We start from the raw sequence: 16,760 nt of genomic DNA, 5'->3' as shown, positions 1-16,760 counted from the left end.
GAAAGAGAGGTGTTAACTCAAAATATTCTGCAATATATAAGCCAGGCATAAAATATTTTCAAATAATTTAGTTATGAGAAGCAAATATTTCTCAACTTTGTTTCAAGGCAGCAAACAGAGAGTTTATGAGAAAGATACAAAGGAATTGAAAGCAAATCAGCTTGTATAGAACGAGGAGGGTGAAAGGAAGAACAGAGCCAAGGGCAGACTACTAGAGATCTATGAAAATAGACCCAGGAGCTTATATCATTAAATAAGATTAAAAGCAGTATCTACTGAAAGAGTCAAATGTACCATATAAACCCATCTAATTCAACATATTGCCTTAGCATCCAACCTCTTGTTGCCATTACAGAACATTAACAGAAGTGCTTTTGTTTAACTGCTCAAGGACGAAGATTTACTCATACTCCCTGCACCATCAGCTACATTCTCCTTTGCATTAAAGTATCATTGAGCAGCCTAATCCATTTCATGTCATGTCCTCAATTAATGTACCAAATGTTATGGCTACTGAACATGTGGATTAAGACATTAGCTTCTGGCAATCAAAAAAACAAAGCAAAACCCAAGAAGGTATAATGTATGTTGTGAAGATGAGCTCATCTACGATGGGGAAGAACAGATGGTGGTCTTACAAGAGAAAACCTTTGCCTCTTTAAATCAGATTTTCTTCAGCCAACTTATTGCCTATTTTCCTAGGCAAATGTTATTCTATTTTATTTCAGTAGCTACATTTAAGAAAGAATTTGCTTTGATGCAAAAGATATTGTGCAGCCCACAAGAGCTTGGTCTAGTAATTTTCAAAAGCTGATTATATGCTTATGAACCAGAATGTGGCTTATGAAAAAAAATTGGTCCATTGGCACTGCTGGGAAAAGCCAATCTCTACGCTGAAATGGCTGGGCTTTAATTAAAACAGAGGGGGGAAATAACACAACACACACAGGCATGGCTTTGTCCACACATATTTGTGATGCAGCAGCCATTGTGGAACTCAGAAAGGAATTAAAAGTTCTTTTCTGCCAACAAAGAAGCCACTAGATTCGGCACAGGAACAGCACTCAATCTCCCACATACATTAAGGAAATATAAAGTATGAAATAAATGATCCCAACAGCAGGGACACAAATGGTGATCTAAGTTGTCAAAAATTCACAGGAGAAAATGGACAACTTGGTGAGCCCTTACTTAAAATATTTAACAAACTCTCTTAAAATGTGAGGTTTTAATAGCGTTGTTCTATTTCTATTCTAAATGGGGCGATAAGCATTAGAGCCGATGTGGAACACACTTCTTTAAAAATGCTTATTTTGGTTAATGGTAGAGAAGCTCCTCCAGACAATTACTGCAATTTTACTTTATACTTCCTGCATAGGTGTAAATTAGGTTTCTGCCTACTAGAACTGATGCGATGCCCTGTTAGGAAGACAATTGTGTATCAAGACCCCAACCATCATGAAATGGTTTCATTTCATCAAATAATAAGGATGTGGCCAAGAAACCACAGAGCCTAGGGCTTGCCGATCAGAAGGTCGGCGGTTCAAACCCCCGCGACGGGGTGAGCTCCTGTTGCTGGGTCCCTGCTCCTGCCAACCTAGCAGTCCAAAAGCACATCAAAGTGCAAGTAGATTAATAGGTACCGTTCCGGCAGGAAGGTAAACGCCATTTCCGTGCGCTGCTCTGATTTGCCAGAAGCAGCTTAGTCATGCTGGCCACATGACCCGGAAGCTGTACGCCGGCTCCCTCGGCCAGTAAAGTGAGATGAGCGCCGCAACCCCAGAGTCATCCACGACTGGACCTAACGGTCAGGGGTATGTTTACCTTAAGAAAGATTCAATCATGTTATGCTCTTTTTAAAGTCAAATAATAATAATAAATGCTACTGTGGTCACCATCAGTTCCTCCCTTCCCTGTGTTCTCAGTGAACTGGAAAGAGAGGGAGGGAAGGGAGCCATCTTTTCCCGTCTTTTCTGACTTTTCAGCCCAATACGGAGGGAGCAAAACAAAAGACTCCTACTGCTGTCATTACTTAGTTAAAAATAAAGATGACCCTTTTCCCTAGTCCTCAGGCACATGCAGAAGACGGCTATCAGCAAGTCTCTCTTGCCACTTTTTCCTTCCCCAGTGCCTTTAGTCACTGAAGAACAATTTCTTCTGGAAAAGCTCTGCTGTGACAGGCCAAAGGCTACTCCAGCAACCTCACAGGGCCTGATCAGAAACCTATGATAAGCCCACAAGCAGGACATGTGCACAAAAGCCCAATCCTATTACACTGTTGCTGCGGACCCCGCATCCTGAGACAACCCCCTCCCCACATTCTCTGCAATTCCTGGCAAACTTGGATGAAGGTGCCTGGACATGGCAAGCTACTAAAGGTAAGATGTAAGGTTCTAGAACTGAACTGCATCTCCTGGCTTGCCTCAGCATGCCCACTGATGACTAACACCCAAGAAGATTCTTTCTCCCAAGCATTTTATGTTTACCTCCCAGACTAAGAGCCAGAGAAGTCTGCAGGAGATCTTTGTGGTAACTATAAGCAAAGCAGTTTCAGAGGGAAGATTAAGGCTTTGTCTGCGTGTGGTTACTTTGCCTGGATCAGTCAGTCCAACAAGAGTATTGTGCAACATCCTTTTCAGCTGTTATTGTCTAGAAATAAAATATAGTCAAGAAAGTTGACACTGGTAGAGCATGTTGGACAAGAATGTGCCCCTAAACTATACTTAGGCCAGGCCAGTTCAATCCTATGTGGACTACTAGAACTTGTTGGGGGTGGAGGCAGTTTCCAGCTGAGAATTAAAGGGGCAGGGCAGTTTTCAGCTGAAAACAATAATCCTTACGTAACTTGGGTATTCAGCTTTATTTTCATTAACTCAACACTATGATACAAACCAAAGGCACAGCCCTAATGAGTTTTTTCCATTTTAACTGAAAACACAGCATCAAGGCCTGTTTCTAATAATGCATTAAATAACTGAGAGGTTTGCTCCAAAACAAACCTACTAAGTATCATTAGGTTGGATAGTTTAACCTCTCTGAGTACAGTGGTACCTCATTCCAGAGGTCCGTACTTAACCTGAAACTGTTCTTAACCTGAAGCACCACTTTAGCTAATGGGACCTCCTGCTGCTGCTGCTGTGCCGCCGGAACACGATTTCTGTTCTCATCCTGAAGCAAAGTTCTTAACCCGAGGTAATATTTCTGGATTAGGGGAGTCTGTAACCTGAAGCGTATGTAACCTGAAGTGTATGTAACCCAAGGTACCACTGTATTATCTATTGTAAGTCATGCCAATATCAAAAACATAATTTGTCAGGTAAGTCCCTTGTGTCATATCACACTAATTATCATGGGCCAAAATGCAATGAGACATGCTCTCAACACTGCAAATGCACCAGAACTTTCTGCCTCCCCTTCTCAATGCTGCTCCCAGCAGCATTCAGAAAAGCTTCTGCAGAAACATCAGGAACCCCCTAGAGTGAGACTCCTCAAGACACGAGGAAATACAGCCAGAAATTAAAAATATCCACTTTCACACCTTACCCCTTGGTGCAAGTGTGGAAGCACTTTCTGATCACATACCAATGGAATGAGGTGGGGAAGAGAAAAGAGACTGCATCCTGGCTATGCAACCAGTGCTGAAACAATAATAACCACAGTAACAGTTTCAAGAAGAAAAAGAAGACAATGACTTTGGTTTCTTTTCAAAAGAATTCAATAGAATAAAGTTTGTTGCAGTAAACTGACCCCATTTAGAAAGAGCCCAATTGGCAGCAAACTCATACAAACAAGCATGGATTTCAACACTGTATTTACTCGAATGTAATGCACACCTTTTGGGGCCAAATTACATCACAAAAAGTAGGGTGCGCATGTGATGGCGCATTTACATTTGCCAGCAAACACTTTTTTGGTTTCAAGGTTTTGAAAATTGAGGTGAGCATTAGGTTGATGGTGCGTTACATTTGAATAAATACGGTATCTTATTACCACAAACAAAAAACTAAGATGAACAAGGGTAATTTAACAATAAGGAAAAGCTACTATTTCAAATTACACGAAATATGACAAAAACACCTACCAGCCCATCTGCAATTTTCCAGTTTGCACAACTTTCATATTTTTGAAGTTGCTTTTCAAACAACTGTGCTATGGCTCGATGAACAAGTTCATACTGTTCCTGGGTGCATGATAAAAACCAAAATTAGCATACAAATATATAAGCAGTATTTCAAAGACACTATTTCACAAAGTGGTGATGTCACAGCCATATACTCAACTTCTGAACTGAAAGCAGTATTACCTTAGTCTGTACTGCGGAATGTCTTTGTGTCCTCATTTCTTGTATTAAATTAAACACATTGAATTCCTCTGGTATTTTCTGAAATACAAAGGAGCAGAAGGTTGTCCACTGATGTACTTTGGCTCAAATACTATCTAGAAGTCACAAAATGCTTCAGTATTTAGTATTTCTATTGGGATCATGAACTAATTAGAAGTAACAAAAGGGAAAGGAAAATAAACTTCATTGCTGCTACGGGAAAAGGTAGTATCTAACTTAAAACTCATTTTCAAATTATGTTCAATTTTGCACACTGAGGAGAACTCCATTACTCCCCTATAAAACTCTACTCTCATGACTGGCATAAGATGACCTAGTTTTGCAGCATTAGATTGCTATAAATCCTCCTTACCCCAGCTTTCAACAAATTCCATGTATAATCTATGGCACAGATGGCTCCTGTTCTTCCACACCCAGCACTATAGTGGAAAAAGATGAACACCATAAGAGAAAAGGAGGCTTAAAACTTTGCATTTCTGTTCATACCTACCAAACACTTAACAGGAGGTATCCTTGAAAAGCTATTTTAGAGTTGATGTTTAAACAATTCTGAATTATCACCATCAGTAGTGGTTTGTGTTTTCATATCAAAAGCATAAATCTACAATTTTGCTTCAAGGTTTTATCTATTCAACATACCAATCTACACACAAAAATATGTCCCTCTTCAACAACACATTGCCAATACATATAAAATGGGACTGTATTGTAACAACAAACATAATAACCATATACAATTGTTAGGGTAAGCCACATAGGCATTTTCTACATACAGTACATAAAAATGAATCAGTCCATTTATTTATCGGCTGGTGACTATTTACATTTTATTTCAACTACAGCTAAGCACAAAGGGTAGTTGAAAATAAAAAACTATCTGTGAGTCCTATTTTAAGATACAGGCCTGGTTTACATATTACAATAAATCATAGTTAAAACCCAACTGTTGTTTAATGTGGACCACACAGCATGCTAGTGCATGTACCTGAAAAGTTATCGCTCTGCTCTACTGAGAACCAAGCCAGAGAATAGTATGTCATAACATCCGAATATAGGGTTGTGGTTTGTTTCTTTTCACACATCCCATGAATCGCAACAAGGTTTGCTCTTGGCTTAGGACTTCAATCAATCAATCAATCAATCAATCAAATCAATAGATTTTTATTGTTTATAGCCAATGGCCATCACAATACAATATAAGCACAAATCACACAACTACAGAACGAAATACATCCTTTTGAATAGTGCAAGTGCCAAACCTTAGGGATGCTGACCAGAATGCATGTTTTAAAAAAAAATTCTGCACATTGTAGATTTGTCTAGGTCTGACACAGGACTTATGATTTATTAAGGGAAACAAATAATGTACCATGGTTCAGATATCATGACAAGTATGACGCTGGCTTGTTTACTAGTGGCATGGCAGAAGCGGAGTGAGAATCTTTGGGCAGTATGCATGAGCACACTGCTTGTACACATTTAAACGAAGTTCATAACTATGGTTTAATGCAGTGTGTGAACTGGGCTGTGTCTCAAATGTTTTCAAAGACAGTCTGCACAGAAGTCTGTATTTAACAAATATAAATCTGTTTCAAGCCTTATTACAGTGGTGCCCCGCAAGACGAATGCCTCGCAAGACGAAAGGGTTTTGCAGTTTTTGAGCTGCTTCGCAAGACGAATTTCCCTATGGGCTTGCTTCGCAAGACGGAAACGTCTTGCAAGTTTGTTTCCTTTTTCTTAACACCGTTAATACAGTTGCGACTTGACTTCGAGGAGCAACTCATAGAACGCGGTGTGGTAGCCTTTTTTGAGGTTTTTGGTGATTTTTGAAGCTTTTCCAAAACTTTTCCGACACCGTGCTTCGCAAGACGAAAAATTCGCTAGACGAAAAAACTCGCGGAACGAATTAATTTCGTCTTGCGAGGCACCACTGTACATTACTGTAGTCCCCTTTCCTCTGTCAAGAACTCTAGGCAATGTGTTTTTGAGAAAGTATTCCTAGATTTAAGAAATTCCTATAATACTCACCGAATAATTAACGGGTGTTGAAGACATGACAACTTAAAATATAAGGGATGCTTTGAATTAAACATACTCTAATGTACAATGTAGCCTCCCCCCATAAAAAACACCATTACAGAGACATCAAGATTAATATCACACACGGTGACAACTTTTTGACTTTAATATCTATCTCATCATATCCCAGGATCCCTGGGAGGGATAGCAACAGTTTTGAATGAATATGTTACACTCACTTCTACAAATGTCTAGAAACAGAAGCACGTTTACCCCACAATGAAGATGCACTTGCTGCATTTTATCTGTCTCTTGTACTTAAGGTAACATGCTTCCTGTATATGCATACTTTCTCTCCTTCCAAAATAATGGGCTGGGTTTGGTTACCTCTCCCCCCCCCCACTCAATATTTATTTATTTATGTATGTTATTTATATACCACCCGCTAACGTAGGCTCCAAATAAAACTACGTAAAAAGTTGTTACTGCTGCAATGTTAACATTATTCAATGTTAACATTATTCAGTAATACAGTGCATCCTGATATGTACATATCCTATAATACTACAGCAGTATAGCAATGAAAATATCAAAGAGATGTACTAGCCCTAGATTTTTACAAATGTTTATGCATCCATGTTAATATGATTCTGCTGCTTTATCCTCAAGATTAGGTTTAGTACCCTCAAACAAAGGCAACACATGAAAGCCATCAATTCCAAAGTTAAAAAATAATATTTTCTAGGCGCCCCCATTTAAATTCCTGCATTTTGTACCTGCAGTGTATGCAAATAGGAACATCTTCATGCTCCTGGTATTCCCTCATTAAGCTGATCATGTCCAGAATAGAATCAAAAGATGATGGAACGTCGTGGTCAGGCCAATTCACATAATGAAATTGATAAACCCTACGTGTTTCCTAGAAGAAAAAAAGGTTGTGTTATATCTTTGGACAAGGGTCAGCAAACTTTTTCAGCAGGGGGCTGGTCCACTGTCACTCAGACCTTGTGAGGGGCTGGACTATATTTGGGGTGGGGGGAGAACAAATTCCTATGCCCCACAAATACCCCAGAGATGCATTTTAAATAAATGGCACATTCTACTCATGTATAAACATGCTGATTCCAGGGCCATCCATGGGCCGGATTCAGAAGGCGATGGGGCCTGATCTGGCCTCCGGGCCTTAGTTTGCCTACCCATGTCTTTGAAGGTTGGCTTGTAGAAACTGTCCATTTTGGGAGCTGATCAGGTACTCAGAGAAAAGTGAATAAAAATGTTGTGAAATACCACCATTAAGAAATATTTTTAAAGAAACAATGAAGTAAATAAGTAAGTGTAGGAGCTGCTTCACACAAATGGCTCACCATATAGAGCTCATGAGGCTACATTTTACGTGGTAAGCACACCACTGCCAGAATCTACCCAGAACAGACCAACAAGTTTATAATTATTTTCCTACATAATGAATATAATTTTAATAAATTAATACAAACCCAAAGACTACATATGGTGTCTCTGAAATAGCACAAGTTGCAAAATTTGCTTCACTTAAAAGTTGACACAGACACTGGGTCAAAGCCCACGTCCTTCAAATATTAAGCTTCTGTTTGTTGAGCCTTTACAAATACACTCCAGCCCATTCGTGGCACCCTAGGCTCTTATGCAGGGCTACTGACAACAACATAGAAACAGGTTCTGCCAGAGGTAGAATTTAGAACCAAGTAGTGAATTCAGCTACCTGGGAATCACAGCTTTAAATTTACAAGGCCTAGAAACATTTCTGCAAACTATACAAGATGAAGCAACAAAACTACCATTAAGCTCAGCCCAGATCCCAATGCGCACGACACTCAAATTTATTAAAGCTGAAGAAAAGTGAAGCCACTCAAGTGCCTCATAATGCACCAAGAAGCATTTAAACCACACAAATAAGTAACTGAAGGAGCATCATCTCAAAGTCAAGATTTGAGTTGAGCTGCCACTGCCCCAAATGACCAAAAACTCCTTTTGTGTCTTTTGGATGTCAAGTTATTATTGATTTTAAGTATTATTTATTAAATTTGTATACTGCCCTATACCTGTAAGTCTCAGGGCGGTTACAACATAAAATCACAATATTAAAACACCAAATACAAAAAGTTTTCAGGACGGTTGACAGTTGGAGGCATTATCCTGCCAGTTATCGCATGTCGCAAGGCCATTTCAGCCCCACATTAACATGTTGTCAAAAGGGGCAAAGTGATTTGGTACACAGAAGACATCAGACTAACAATACTATGTTTAAACCAGCTGTAATATAGAGCTTTTATCTTACTTACATTCTGAAAGGCTAATACCAGAGTTCTAATATAGTAGTCTGTTCTGACTTGCTCAGCTTCCTAAATGAAAAGGGAATATTTGTGAATAGAGGGAAACGTCACAAAATTTTAGCTTAGTACCGACAGTAGTACTTTACTCACTCAAATCTAATTTACTCCTAACAGAAGTATTGTATCCACTTAGGTTAATCTTTAAAAATAGCAGAATTCAGAATCACACCATTCATAGGAGCACATGAATGAATTTTGATTTGCTTCACTTGTTTTAAGTAAAACAATAACCAGAATTTAGGTTCTGTGCCAATGTAGCATTAACCATAACTAAAACTGGAAAATTTTTGGGAAAGTCATATCTACACCGACACTAAGCCAGAGTGGTCCGCACTTGTGGGCTATAGTTCCTTTAAATAATGGGCTAGATCCAAGCAACCATGAGTGGGAGGAAAGTAACTGCCACTGTTGTTCCACAAGCTCTTGGGAAAAGCTTACACGGTGCTATCACAGGAGGTTTTTAATTCTCCTGTTTCTGATTGTCCAACGAGTGTGAGCTCTTGGACAAGCAGAATGACTGTTAAGAGAACATTGCATGGGAAGTGAAACTGAATCTCAATCTTAAAAAAGCCGAAAAGATCCCTCCTGTGAGACTTCTGCATCCAACCAAGAGTTGCCTGCCGGAGTCTTTCAGGTATTCTTTTGCACACATGTGCATAACTTACCCTGCTTTTCTTCCTTATTGGTTTTCTCATTTCTATGACACTATTATAATAAACTAATAATTAATAATAATAAACTATTATAATAAACTTATAATAAACTAAACAGAACCACATTCTCAGTATAAAAGGCCAGCTTTCTTCTATGGCAGTTGATTCAAATTTTGCTACTTATGCCTTACCATGGCTTTCTTAAAATTCCTTATAACCTGTAGGCTTCTGCCCTACTTCCCAAACTCTACCATGAGTTATGAGTAGTTCACCAATTCGTAAAACACCAGCAGCATACCACTTGACTGCTTTTCCCCATTTTGCCCAATGAAAACTTTTTTCCTGTAATAATGTTAGTTGACGTTTTAATTATTCAGTGGTCTCATTTGCGCATAATACTAACCTATTGTTTAGTATTACAAGAATGGATGTGGGAAAGGAGTGGGTTTGCTCCTTGTCGCCTCTAGCATGTCTGCAAGGAGGTCAGATGCTTTAGTTTGCAGCTTTCAACTGGAATAGTTTCAGCAAATCATAGTAAAGACCAACCACAGTTTGTTGAGGCACTGACATACGCTATACTGTGGTTATTTAAAAACAAAAGCTCCTGATTTCTTCTTTGTAGATGTGTCAAATGAGGAGAGAGGGGGGATGTAAAACACCAAGGTGAGTCCAAGTTTATTCCTGTGGTGGTAAACCATGTCACCACTATGACCACAAAACCAATGCATAGTTTGCCTTGTTTCAAAATGTTCCACATGCCAAGGGGAGAGACACAAATGTAAGCAAACTCTTCAAATTATTTCATATAAAAGAATATCAATTTGGCATCATTGAGGCTTATGGACCAGCACTTCCTCAGAATTAGAGCAATTCAATATACTGTAATTACAGTAAGCCCACAACTTATGCAGGGGTTACATTCCAGGAATCGCACCTCAAGCCAAAATCACGTATAGTCAAAAACCATTGGGTTCAGTGACGGGCAGGATTGCCAAAGTTGTTTTTCCTGGAACTCTGCCCCCTTTTTAATTTTAATTTTTCCCACATACATAAAGCTGAATGAAAAGAAGTTAAATACATGTGAGTTGCAGGCTTACTACAGTTAATATATACATTTCTTTAAGATGGAATTAGAACTATTTTATTTTTTTTAAAGCATCAATTAGTACTGCACTATCATTAACAAAATACTTACACAAGAAATATGAAATGGTCCAAAAGAAACACCTTCTTCCCCATACAGAGGCCAGTAACGTTCACATTTTTTCTGTTACCAAAGAAAATATAGTTACCAAAAATATAGTTTAAAAATAAGCACACACATTTATGAATATTCACAGATAGTTGGATTTAAATGGGCAAGGTCATCCTTGCTAATACACCCAAGACCTTCATCTCCTTCTCAAGACTTTTTAAGTGTTTCCTTTTAGAATCTGGAAGGTCCATAGGAAAAACTGCTATTTGCTCTGTTCATGCACCCACAATGTGCAATTCCATTCTAAAACCATTTGTTTCTTTACACCTTCCTACACTAAACTTAACAGAGTGGCAAGAAAATGTGCTAGTTTTCATTAAGTAACAAATGTTCAAGATTTACATGGGAATTCCTCAAGTAGAATGAGTAACCTGTACAGAGATTTGATTAACTGCATTATCACTGCAACATATTTAGCAAAGGCCATATACAAGCCAGCGCTATCAATACATACCCTTCCCATTTCAAACTCTCGACAAGCCATCACAATAATCTATTAAAGAAAGAAAGAAATGTGACTGTACAAAGTTTCCAAGAATCTGTGCTTTAAAAACCTTTCCAGGTGCATATTCATTTACTGACAACAGCTGAAGGAGTAAGCTGTGCAAGGACTTAGCAGCAGGCCAAACACTCTATTATCCATGTGCCAGAGTTTAACAAAATATAAACTTTTGGGGGGTCAAGGACAACATTTGCCCTTGTGCCAATCTTCTGGGGACTGTATCAGTGTTATATACCACCCACTTCTAAAATCAATCTATCTATCAATTAAGGATTTCATCATCATGCTGTTATGATAGTTGCATCAGCATTTCTGCTTGCCGTGTTCTCCTGACCCCAAGAGCCAATTCTGGGGAGGGAAGGGGGAGAAGGTGGGGAGAAGCCCTGTTGCATGACAGGGACTCACAACTATTTAGCTGAAGCTGTCCCCAAACTCATGCCCCATCCTTCTTCTAAAAGGAGCTTAGGGCAGCAAACAAATACAGTGGTATCTCGGGTTACATACGCTTCAGGTTAAGAACTTTGCTTCAGGATAAGAACAGAAATTGTGCTCCGGCGGTGCGGCAGCAGCAGGAGGCCCCATTAGCTAAAGGGGTGCTTCAGGTTAAGAACAGTTTCACGTTAAGAACAGACCTCTGGAACGAATTAAGTACTTAACCGGAGGTACCACTGTAAGTGATAAAACAGTAAAAAATCTTTTAAAATGTTTTAAAATTAAAACCTGCCTAAATAGGCTTGTATCCAAAGGAAACAATGGCAAGTTAACAAAACATGTATTGTGAAAATCACGTGATTTCAAATGTGACAACTTGCTGACAGCACAATCTCCTCTTTGAGGATGGGGCTTTTTGCTGAGTTGTTTATACAGATATCAATACAAGAGACTGTGCTGAAGTGAAGCACAGGTGCTCCACCTTTTAGTGAAGTCAGTCCTTGCTTCTTAATCCCTTCTCCCATTGTAAATTTAACAGCCACATGATCTTACAGTTCATGTTCCTCCTCTTCTGCCCAGACACTGTAGCTCAGGATGTAGAGTGTGTGGCCCTCCAGATGTGCTTAGATTACAACTCCCAGAACCTCTTACTACTGGCCATCCATGCTGGCTGAAGGACTGATGAGAGTTGGAACCCAACAACATCTGGAGGGTCATACATTCCCCGTCCCCAAGTTAGGCAAATGCATGCTGGCACAACAGACTTTGGCTGTACCCATTCAGCACATCACCAATCAAACTCTTATTGTCACAAAGACCCCTCTCCTCCAAGTAGAGGGGATGTCACTGATCTCATACCACAACTTGGAACACAGCAAGTCAGAGGAAAATGTACTTCACTTTCCATCCCTAAGCTTAGATTAGAGGATGAAACATAAAACAAACTCTGGTTCCAAACTGCTCAGAATGAGAAGTAGGGGCAGAAGTTTGCTCACATCACAGAATGAAATAAATATTGGGTTAGCATACTTACTGCGACATTGTACTCCCATATCATCCTCCAGAAGTCTATTACTGTGTTTGCTAGTGGTCCTTGGGTGGCAACATATGCTTTTGGCCCATGTACTCCCTAAAATTTCAACATATAACGGAATGCAAAAACAGTTAAAGGCATGCTTGAAACAGTTCTTAGACACAAACTCTCCCAAGGATGGTTCGACTATGGGTGTGTTGGAAAGGTTTTGCATTTTCAAAACTGATCTATTCAAAATGTCAACATGCTAATCTCTTCAAAAACATGAATGGAAATTTAAAAACTGATAACATCCAAGATAAACCCTACAGGATATATACCAATTTTACTCTACATTAGATAAGTAAACAGCAAATTCCAATACAAAAGTTCGCTGCTAATGCCCAAGTAACTGAATAACCAATAATAATATATATCCTCATCTTGGTTACAAAATATTTGTGAAGTTTCCCCTTAGCTGCTCGCTCAACATACCTACAGTAACTGAGCCAAACATTCCATTATTATTATTATTTTCAAATGCTCTGCTATTTTTCTCCCCTTTGAGTATTTTGCTCAAAGTTTAACATCAGTTCAGGTGGTTGATAGGGAGAAGGGGAAAGAAATGCCACATCCAAGGGCATTAAATACTCCAAATCACAAGTCATTTCATAGTGATGCAGCAAGGAGATACTGAATTCTCCTTATGGGAGTGGGAGTGCAGGGATGTTAAAAATTCAGTACTGTACTGCATTTTATTCACACCTCCAGGCAATCTTTTTTAGTCAAAAAATAATGCATGAGGTTCACACATTTGTAAGACCAAGAACAGAAATTAGCACCAGGTAATTATATACCTCAATAATTGTACCCTTGTGCTATTTTACATTACATTAAACTTTAAATTGGAAACATAATCAAAAATTTGTTTTATTTAAATGTATTTATTTGGAATCCTTATCCTAGTTGCAGAAAGTGCACAGGAGTGTTGAGTGTAGCACCATTCAGTATTTTTCAAGATAGCCCAGTCGGTAGAGCATGAGACCCTTAATCTCAGGGTTGTGAGTTCAAGCCCCATGTTGGGCAAAAGATTCCTGCATTGTTGGGGGCTGGACTAGATGACCCCCATGGTCTCTTCCAACTGTACAATTCTATGGTTCTATGAAGACATTCACAAATAACAAGGACCACCACACTATATTTTAAAAATCCAATGAGTTACAGGACTGCAAAACCCTTAATAAACATCACATAGAATGCATAACTGAGAGAAACAATGGATTAAACCCAAACTAGTGTGAGCCAAAGAGTTAACTGATTAGCACTTTTCTGTGAACTGCTGTGCAGGCAGGAAGGCAGAAGGAAGACTTTGCACAGCATTGTATTTGGAGCCTCATCATAGTATACAAAGAGATTATGTAACTCCACATCTGAATACAGGATTATGGAATTCCACATCGCAAAGCAAGCCAAAAAGAGGAACTATATGCACTCCACCCATCAAGGCTTGCTTTGTACAAGGGGCTTCATGATTTAAAGTGGCCATTCTTGCAAACCACAAGCACTTTGCAACACAGAACTCCATGCATCCCAGCCTTGGGGACTTGTTCCACAATGGGGAAGTGTCCAGATTCACGCAAACGGGATTTAAACGATGCACAGCTATGGAATTCAGAGAAAGAATGAATGATCTTGTGTAAATGGATCCACAATGTTTGTTCAAACTGAAGAGCCTATTTTGACCTAAGCCACTGCACCAGGGTCATGCAGATAGGTGGAACCCAGAAACTTTGAATTGTGATTCTTGTACCGTCAGCCAGCCACTGCACAGGATTCCTCCACTGCTTTTACTAACACAAGCCTATCTTATGTATGTGGTAAAGCACAAGTCCATCTTATAAGATCTCTTCGCGTCTCAGTGGGTACCTGGTTCAACAACCTCCTCTAGAAACTATTCAGTAACATATAATGAGGTGTAGCCAGAGCTATTTTTCTAGAAAAAGAGGTACCAGATCTCACCACAAACACCTCCCTTGTTCTCTTATAATGGCACTGGTGCCCAACTGAGAGGGGCCAGAATTGAGTTCCAGCTGGGGAAAAAACTCTGGGTGTAGCAGACATTTACGTAGTTCTGGAAGTTCATAAAATATGCCAATGAGACCCAGTGTCAGCAACTAGCATGCTCTGACAAATAATGAAGTCCCAGGGACGAACCACAGCCAAGAGTCTCATGCTCTACCGATTGAGCTATCCCAGCTATGATACATTCTATCGATCAAACCATTGTTATTTTATATTACTGTAATAAGAGATGCTATCTTTGTCAGTGCTGTGAATTATCCATGTGATAATCGCTGCTTAATTGTGTACTAGTTTAGGAGGTCAGCCTTCCTCCTTTTTTCATTCTTTCTTCCACTTTTTCTCCCCCCCCCCGCTACTTTTTCTCTTTGCAATCAAATTACACAGAGCCACAACATAATCACATACAATACTTTGGCATCAGTTTGGTTTTCTGTAAAGAAACATGTGTTAAGATTTTAGAAGTTTTATTACGTAATAAATCTATGTTAATACATACCTTAATAAAATTTGCATTGATGTAGTCTGAATCTTGAGGGGGAGTTTTTAAAGTCAGTTTAACTCTGCTGTGATCAACTAAAACATAGCAATTTTAGGAAGAATTATTTTCCATGTTAACAGGTATTCTCCAGCAAGAATGATAACAAGTTCTTACCCAAGAATTCTTCCACTGTATCTAGGCACTACTTTAATCTACCCTTAAGAGAATTCCTCACTCATTTTCAGGACTGCTTGCTCTTCACATTTCTATTTATTTCACTGCAGAACTCTGCAGGACATAATTCTATATATTTTCCGTAGAGAGCATTTCCTTTATTAATGAAGTTACTCATGAACCACTGGAAATGAAATTCTGGGTTGGCTGATAGTTCCAAGTTCTATGATGAGATAGCAACTATTTTGCCAGTACTGGACTGTTTCAAAGCATCTTTCTTTCACTTCTAGGTATCTAGGGATTAAATTTAAGCAGTTTCCAGGCCACCTTATTCTCTGAATGTCCAGTGAAAATGTTCCAAAACAGATGTTAACATTAGAAGCAAAGTAAGTTCACACAAATGGAAATGTGGAACAGTATAGACATTAACTCAAAATATATTCCCCAGCCAGGGACTCTTGAACAACTTAAATTTAACACACAAGCACAATGTATTTGAGGCTGGCTAAAAAAGGCACCTACAGCAAAGGATCTAAACTCCTTTGGTAAACTCCAGATGGTAAACATTAATTTTTATACTTGTAAAAATATTTTAAGATGTGCAATAATACAATAATGTATTAAGTGCTTGTGTGTTCCTCTATAGAAAGGATAGCACATTTAGTTTTTCCAGCAACACTTTATAATTGCTTGCTTGCTGCTCAATGTTAAAGTTGCATGTTGAAGGCAATCCAAAATCACATTATCAACTTCACAGAATAGACTAACTGACAGTCATCTAAATACTAATTCTTTGAGAGAAAAAATCCAATTTCATTTGCAAGGTTGTTCTATATTTTGAAGACTTGGGGTTGTCTGTTACCAGTTTTCACTTCTGGGCAAGTTAAACTTGAGAATCAGAAGTCCGCACAGAACTAAAGAGGATCCAAAAGTTCAGACTTCCTCAGCCAAAAAAATTCAAGGTCTATGGCCAAAATTTGATAAGGAAGATTGTCCAATATTTTAATAATGGCCAACCTTTTCTGCAACAACAACAAATCAACTAAAAACATATTGGCAGACCGTATTTTCAGTGTTTATATGAATTCATCATTTTATAGTGTCAGACTAACATGGCTAGAAGTCTCCAAATTCTCAATGTTTTATGAGGGTTTCAAACAACAGGATGTTCTCCGAGCTTCATATATGTATTATGACAAAATCAGTCTGTCTTTATTCCAGGTTCTGCCTGTTTTCCAATAAGATTCAGACTAAGGGAGTCTTTCAAGAAAAATAGCATTCTGAAATAAATGGGTATATTTTGTGAGTCAGAAAAGCTTTTTCTGCATTAGTTGGAAGGTTAAAGTTATTAACAGATTTTTAGCCTTGGAAATGGTTTTTAAATAGATACTGGGAGGCTGACGCACATACAAAGAAACATTCACTTAGGCAGATGAAGCATC

The 16,760-nt window shown here is 38.8% G+C and overlaps 1 protein-coding gene across 4 annotated transcripts in view; it reads right to left on the bottom strand.

The window, feature by feature from the left end:
• Positions 1-16,760, bottom strand: part of PTPN12 (protein tyrosine phosphatase non-receptor type 12) — a 59,964-nt gene that overhangs the window by 14,239 nt on the left and 28,965 nt on the right. For all 4 annotated transcript variants that reach the window (XM_081023579.1, XM_081023581.1, XM_081023580.1 and 1 more), the window contains 9 exons: positions 15,163-15,239; positions 12,606-12,701; positions 11,093-11,131; positions 10,579-10,650; positions 8,680-8,739; positions 7,138-7,280; positions 4,695-4,761; positions 4,304-4,381; positions 4,082-4,180 (listed from right to left, as the gene is read on the bottom strand). In XM_081023579.1, the coding sequence (XP_080879705.1) occupies positions 4,082-4,180; positions 4,304-4,381; positions 4,695-4,761; positions 7,138-7,280; positions 8,680-8,739; positions 10,579-10,650; positions 11,093-11,131; positions 12,606-12,701; positions 15,163-15,239 (731 nt within the window). The remainder of the gene's footprint in view (positions 1-4,081; positions 4,181-4,303; positions 4,382-4,694; positions 4,762-7,137; positions 7,281-8,679; positions 8,740-10,578; positions 10,651-11,092; positions 11,132-12,605; positions 12,702-15,162; positions 15,240-16,760) is intronic.

Source organism: Podarcis pityusensis (assembly GCF_964106645.2).
Source record: "Podarcis pityusensis genome assembly, chromosome: 10".
NCBI lineage: Eukaryota > Metazoa > Chordata > Lepidosauria > Squamata > Lacertidae > Podarcis > Podarcis pityusensis.
Note: the sequence above shows the minus strand (reverse complement) of the source record. Positions and strands in the feature narration are given on the sequence as shown.